Below are 7,500 nucleotides of genomic sequence, written 5' to 3' on the forward strand. Positions count from 1 at the left end.
ATAAATCCTTACGTGATCTCTGCAGACTCATGCGTTCCCTTATTTATTGGCCCCAGTGTGTGTAAGAGCTCACATCATGTTATATTTGCATCATTGCCCTGGACACCTATGTGTATGATGGGAACATTTGTGGACATGTTTTCCTGCTGCAGCCTCTCGGAAGACGCCTGCTGACTCAGCATGTCTCATGTACATCTGAGCGTGTGAGAAAGATCTCATCTATCCGGGGTGGTCTGATGTTCTGGCTCCAGCCTCACACGTCAGATCTTGGGTCCTAAATAATATCTCTGCAACCTAACAGTGCTTTAACATATCCTCCCCGGGTCGTCCTCACCATTTATCCCTGCTGCCGTTGTAAGGGCTGATTTAACATTTTATTAGCTCAGCTGCGTCCCTCGAGGTCTTGTTATGTGCCTGTTAGATGGCTGAGGAATCAACTGTAAAACAGCCAACAAAGCTGTTTGTAAGTAGACACAGGAGCGATAAAATAAAATACTCTGTAGTTGTAATAAAAGAGCATTTTTAGCCACTAACAAAGCTGATATGACTTTATTCAGGTGTTCGAATTGTCAAGGAAATGACTTCAGTTCAGTTTTTGCTGCAAAGGTCAAGCGTGCTCCTAACCATCTGCTTCTCGCTGTGTGCTTTAAAATGCCTGAGATTTTTCCTAAAAACTTGAAACATGGTCTCTTCCAGTAAGTCTGAGTGATGGCTCACATGGTTAAGGCTCTGGGTTGTTAGTTGGATGATTAGGGTTCAAGCCCTAACATCACCAAGCTGCTACGTGCTGCTCCATTGGTGTTGTATCATGGCTGACCCTGTGCTCTGACCCCAACATCCAACAAGTTTCACTGTGTATGTGACGAATAAAGGCTTCTTGCTTCTTCCTGTAGTAAATATTCATTTTTATCATATAATTTCCTGAAAAATGTAAAACTTTTGTGACTTCCAGTAAAATTAAGGCATGATGGCTCTAGTGTTTAAGGCTTTGGGTTGTTGCTTGGAAGCTCAGGGTTCAAGCCCAAGCACCACCAAGCTGCCACTTGAGGTGGACCCCTTGAGCAAGGCCCTTAACCCTGGCTGCTCCAGATGTGCTGTATCATGGCTGACCCTGTGCTCTGACCCCAGGTTCCAAAGTTGGGGTATGTAAAGAAGAAATTTCACTGTGTGTGAGAAATAAAGGCCTTTATTTCATTTTTAGTCTTACAACTTACTAAAAATGTAAAATGTGTGTGACAAGTAAAGGTTTCTGTTCTAACTGCAATGTTTTTCTATGTCCCATGACTGGTCTTGAAATGAAATATCCTCTTAAAAAAAGTACAGCATGAACCAAATCTATGGAGACACCTGACCATGACACCTGAATCTGCACAGTCTTTGAACATCTCAGCATCTTTGTATGCTGTAGGAAGAAAGAAGTAAGAGACACAAACATAACAGTGCAACTGTGCACAAAGCACAGAGCTCCATGAAGACAGGGTGTGTTAAGGATGGAGTGGAAGAACTCAAACGTCCTGACTCTGACTCAACCCCGCCCACAAAACATATTTGGGATGAACTGGAACACTGACTTTACCCCAGACCTCCAGTAGAACATCAGTGTCTGATCTCACTGATGCTCGTGTAGCTGAATGAACACAAATCCCTACAATATCTAGTGGAAAACCTTCCCAGGAAAAAAGTGTAAGAGCAAAATGTGGGATTTCATCTGGAATGAGATGTTCAACAAGTGCGTGGGGGTGAGAGGGTCAGGTGTGCGTATGCTTTTGACCATCTTGTGTACATTTAGAGAATTTCCATATGATACTGTTTTTTGAGGGTTCATGTAAACATGGTGTACATTTATTCCTCTGTGTATGTGACTTTTCTTTGTATAGAGGAGACGGCGTTTGAGGCGGGCGTGAGGGTGCAGATCCACAGTCAAGCCGAGCCTCCGTTCGTGCACGAGCTGGGCTTTGGGGTGGCTCCAGGGTTCCAAACTTTCGTAGCCACTCAGGAACAGCGGGTGAGTGATGAGAGTTTATCTGAGTGATGAGAGTTTCTGTTGTATTGAATAGTCCACTTGCTTAAGTTTAGCATTGAATACACTTTTCTGCAGTATAAGTGCCTTTCTATCTGAGTGCACCTCAGTCTCATTCTGCGCCATGCTTCTTTCACCACTCAGAGCTTCGAGTGGACTCGTTTTGTCCTTCATTTTGTTTGTTTTCTTTCTGTTTCTCTCCAGACTCTTTGTGTTTTTTATGGTCTGTGTCTATGACCTTGCACTCAGCTGACTTTAAACATTTCAGACCCATGGCATTGTTCACCACTTTACAGACTAATGGCTAATTTCACACTAGCGTGGCTAATGGTCGCCTGTTAATAGCCCATGCTAATCACACTCGATGAACATCGGACAATTCCTGCAGTTTAACCTTGTAAGGTCAGTGTGTTGTGGGCTGTTTATTTTTCCTGCCTCATCTTGCTAATGGTCTTTATTGTGGGCATTTGCCTGCTTCACGTATTAAACTGGCTGCCGACTGTCCATAGAGCTAATGAAACGTTGTGATGCTAAAATAACATCTATTGAAAATTACTGTAGTGAAATTAGGCTTTGTAATATATAATCCTTAAGAGAACCTATATAAACATAAACCTTTATTAACATTTGAGTAAAAATTAAAATTTGAGTAGATACAAGATTCTCCCTGTAAACATTACAGATCTGGATTCTTCTGATCTCTGTGTGGTCAGATTTTCTTTATAAATAACAGAAACCTCGTGTGTGCTTTAATAATTCCTATGTTACATAAACTCTTTTATTTATATAACTCTCTCATATTTTCTTTTTCCATCCTGGAAAAGTAACTTCATCACAGTGTATGTGATGATGCAATCGTCAGTAACGTGAAGTTCTGGTGTTATGGACTGATCACTGATGGATTAATGTTCCATGGGATAAGCTCAAATCCTTCCAGATTATTATTTTTTACTAATAAAAAAAATATTGATTATTATTGCATATTTATTTCAGATATAATTAATAGGTATAATACTGATCGATCAGACGGTGAGCTCTGGTCTGATTATCTGATTGTGTTTTAAGGTTATGTACCAGTTTTTGCTCACAAAGAAGGACATGTGAATACAGCTGAACCTCGGCATAGGAATTTAATTCGTTTCTGGAGGCGTTTTCTTAAGGTGAAAATTTGTATTGAGAAACGAATTTTCCCATAAGAAATAATGTAAATGTAGATAATCCGTTCCAGCCACCCACAAATATCAGCAATATACGAAGCGTATGTAAACTGTACGGCTGCTTACAAAGAACTGACCCAAGCCAAGCATTCCATGTCAAGGCTCCTCACAGGAAGTCGTGCCACCAAGCTTGGGCTAAAAATAGAACAGACCACCCACTCCACCAATCTGTCAGTACAAAAACACTCAAACAATCACGTAGCTTTTGAACACACTTTGGTATCGTGGGTTGACTTTTTCCAAACAGCTTTCGCTGACTGTAAAAAAAAAAAAAAATCCTAAAATTCGTAAACTTGCTTTGGTTCGCTTCGCTAAGCAAACAAGGTTTGAACGGCTCCCAGACTTGCGCGCAACTTAGCCGGCGTTCAGTTCGGTTAGTTCCTATGGCAAAAATGCTTCGTATGCTGATTCAAATTTTTAATGGAGGTTCCAATGTACAGGACACTAAATATCATGTGTTAATTAGATATACTTTATGGAAAGCAAAGGTATAAAACAAAGCATAGGGAGGAAAGGCTTATAGTCTAGTGTGTGTGTGTGTGTGTGTGTATGTTTTTTTTAATTATTAATTAACGTTCTCCAACCATAAAGGTCAATTGCCAACCAATTATCATTAGCAGTGATGGCAGAGCCAGAGGGAGGAATGAGTCATGGATGTAGCGTTGCTTAAAACCCACTGTGACAGAATGAAGGAGGGACTGTGTGTAGTAAAATGAATTAAAAAAACAAAAAACCAAGGGAACTGAACAACCACTTTGGGTGATGAGTGATGGGGAATAAAGCCGTTATTTATTTATTTGGATGAAGGGGTGCAACTACAGGCAGAATAAAAGCCTTTAAAATGTCAGTTATAGTCTGAGATTTATTATGACCTATTTATTACAGAGTAATAGCAACATAATTAATGCTTATAAAATAATGTTAGTTGTTAGTTGTGCAATACTGAACCCGCACATTCCATCAATGACTAAAATAAACCTGTGTGAATGAACATAAAATAAACAGATTGTTAATAAATGTTGGTCGCTGGATATTAATAACACATAAATAACCGTACAGAATATTTATTAAAGCTTTAAAGTGCGAAGGCGTAAACTTCAGCTAGTTAAATTAGTGATTAGTGAAATTACTTCGGTTTGTCTTCAAAGCTGGGGACGTAAATCAGAAACTGAATTATTTATGAAGTCAGGGAAAGTTCTTTATTCAGAGTTATGTTTTGCAGGCGCTTCATTTACTTTGAAGATTATTTAAATAACCTGGATGAAGTCCATGCCTTTGAGGTTGCCAGATTTTCTTCACAGGTAGTGCTCTCTTGAGGGATTTTTTTACAGCGTGGTTAATGCCGGGTTATCGTCGATCCGAACCTGGCTTTTAAATCCAGATTGAGGAACGTTTAACATGAAACAAAGAGGACTAGCAGTGTGGTGTTAGATGTTACGGCTAAATGATTAGCAACACATCCACCGAATCGGAAAAGAGCTTTCTGTCTCATATCACCTGCTTTGATTTTATAAAATGAAGCTATAGCATTCGCCTGCTTTGTACGGTCCAGGGTGAGAGAAAAAGAATGAAGGAAAGGGAAAACCCGTCGATTGGAGCGAAGAGTTTTTGCAGTGATGGTCAGAAAATTCTGGTCAGGACAAACTGGATGGTCTTTATATATCCATAAATATCCTTATATATATATATATATATATATATATATATATATATATATATATATATATATATATATATCCTTAAATATCCAAGGAGGATTTACATTATGACTTTTTTCCTCATTTATCCATAAGCACCAAAGATAAGCTGTTAATGTGAAATGTCAGATTATGAAGAAGCAGGGTTAATTGTTTAGCCCGGGTAAAGTGTGAGCAGTGTGTATCCTCAAGCTACGTTACCTTTAGGTTTCCAAATGGAATGAAATGAAATTAGCATAAAATTAACATAAATTAAATGACTTTTGTTTTTATGTGTGTGTGTGTGTGAAAGAGAGTGTGTGTTTTATGTGTGTGTGTGTGTGTGTGTGTGTGAGTCAGTAAGTTTAATATCAGCTAATGAATTTTCTTTCAGCCTTCTTATACCGAAAGCAGAATTGCAGACTCCATGTGTCTAAAATCCTTTCATTTTTCCTCTGTCTCTGACCGTCCTGGCTTTGCTCAGGCTTCCAGCTCCTCAGTGAAGCTTTATGATCTGACTCTGGGTCTGAAATGTATGGAGGTCTGAGAAACTGCTACTGTAGCTGAAATCTGGAAAATAAAACCAAAAAACAAAACAAAATAAGACCAAAAAACACAGACCAAAAAAATCAGCCTCAAAAAACAGCTTAAAAAACTGCCAAAAAATCAGCCTATAAAAACAGCCCAAAAAACACAGTCCAAAAACAACCCAAAAAAACAGCCCAAAAAAACAGCCCGAAAAAACAGACCAAAAGAAAAACAGCCCAAAAAAACCAGACCAAAAGAAAAACAGCCCAAAAAAAACAGACCAAAAAAACAGCCCAAAAAAACAGCCCGAAAAAACAGCCCAAAAAAAACAGACCAAAAGAAAAACAGCCCAAAAAAAACAGACCAAAAAAACAGACCAAAAAAACAGCCCAAAAAACAGCCCAAAAAAACAGCCCAAAAAAACAGCCCAAAAAAACAGCCCAAAAGAAAAACAGCCCAAAAAAACAGCCCAAAAGAAAACCAGCCCAAAAAAACAGCCCAAAAGAAAAACAGCCCAAAAAAAACAGACCAAAAGAAAAACAGACCAAAAAAACAGACCAAAAGAAAAACAGCCCAAAAAAAACAGACCAAAAGAAAAACAGACCAAAAAAACAGACCAAAAGAAAAACAGCCAAAAAAATCATCCTCAAAAAACAGCTTAAAAAAAACAGCCAAAAAATTAGCCTATAAAAACAGCTGAAATAAACAGCCCAAAAAAACAGCAACAAAAAAAAACAGCCCACCCCAAAAAACCAGCCCAAAAATACAGCCCAAAAAAATACAGCCCCAAATAAGATCAGATCAGGTTTTGACGAATGTTGTGCTGAGAGGAACGGAGGTATTTGACGACGGGATTTGGGAAGGGATTTGAATGTATGTCTTGTCATTCTGATCATTCTTGTCGGCAGTAATGTTGTTATTCTGTAAGTAAATTAGCTTTTAAGTCTAGCGGTATGTGCGGCGTCTTTTCAGTGAGTTGGAATTTTGAAATGTAATATTCTCAGTTTTGACTTTTGGGAGGAAGCCAGGCATTAAAACTTTCTGGTTGAGATGCATACAAATGAGAAACATATTCCTGCTGAGGAAAATCTGTAGTCATATAGTTATAGAAGAAAATGTTGAAATGTCACTCTCTCTCTCTCTCTCTCTCTCTCTCTCTATATATATATATATATATATATATATATAAATACATTATATTGCCAAAACTATTCGCTCACCTATCCAAATAATCAGAATCAGGTGTTCCAATCACTTCCATGGCCACAGGTGTATAAAATCAAGCACCTAGGCATGCAGACTGTTTTTACAAACATTTGTGAAAGAATGGGTCGCTCTCAGGAGCTCAGTGAATTCCAGCGTGGAACTGTGATAGGATGCCACCTGTGCAACAAATCCAGTCGTGAAATTTCCTCGCTCCTAAATATTCCACAGTCAACTGTCAGCTGTATTATAAGAACGTGGAAGTGTTTGGGAACGACAGCAACTCAGCCACGAAGTGGTAGGCCACGTAAACTGACGGAGCGGGGTCAGCGGATGCTGAGGCACATAGTGCGAAGAGGTCGCCAACTTTCTGCAGAGTCCATCGCTACAGACCTCCAAACTTCATGTGGCCTTCAGATTAGCTCAAGAACAGTGCGCAGAGAGCTTCATGGAATGGGTTTCCATGGCCGAGCAGCTGCATCCAAACCATACATCACCAAGTGCAATGCAAAGCGTCAGATGCAGTGGTGTAAAGCACGCCACCACTGGACTCTAGAGCAGTGGAGACGCGTTCTCTGGAGTGACGAATCGCGCTTCTCCATCTGGCAATCTGATGGATGAGTCTGGGTTTGGCGGTTGCCAGGAGAACGGTACTTGTCTGACTGCATTGTGCCAAGTGTAAAGTTTGGTGGAGGGGGGATTATGGTGTGGGGTTGTTTTTCAGGAGCTGGGCTTGGCCCCTTAGTTCCAGTGAAAGGAACTCTGAATGCTTCAGCATACCAAGACATTTTGGACAATTCCATGCTCCCAACTTTGTGGGAACAGTTTGGAGCTGGCCCCTTCCTCTTCCAACATG

At 39.7% G+C, this 7,500-nt stretch overlaps 1 protein-coding gene across 2 annotated transcripts in view; it reads left to right on the forward strand.

The window, feature by feature from the left end:
- asic2 (acid-sensing (proton-gated) ion channel 2) overlaps positions 1-7,500 on the forward strand; it is a 535,781-nt gene that overhangs the window by 487,792 nt on the left and 40,489 nt on the right. For both annotated transcript variants that reach the window (XM_058416405.1, XM_058416397.1), the window contains one exon: positions 1,878-2,005. In XM_058416405.1, coding sequence (XP_058272388.1) covers positions 1,878-2,005 — 128 coding nt within the window. The remainder of the gene's footprint in view (positions 1-1,877; positions 2,006-7,500) is intronic.

The sequence above is a fragment of the Hemibagrus wyckioides genome, linkage group LG02 (assembly GCF_019097595.1).
Source record: "Hemibagrus wyckioides isolate EC202008001 linkage group LG02, SWU_Hwy_1.0, whole genome shotgun sequence".
In the NCBI taxonomy this organism is placed as follows: Eukaryota; Metazoa; Chordata; class Actinopteri; order Siluriformes; family Bagridae; genus Hemibagrus; species Hemibagrus wyckioides.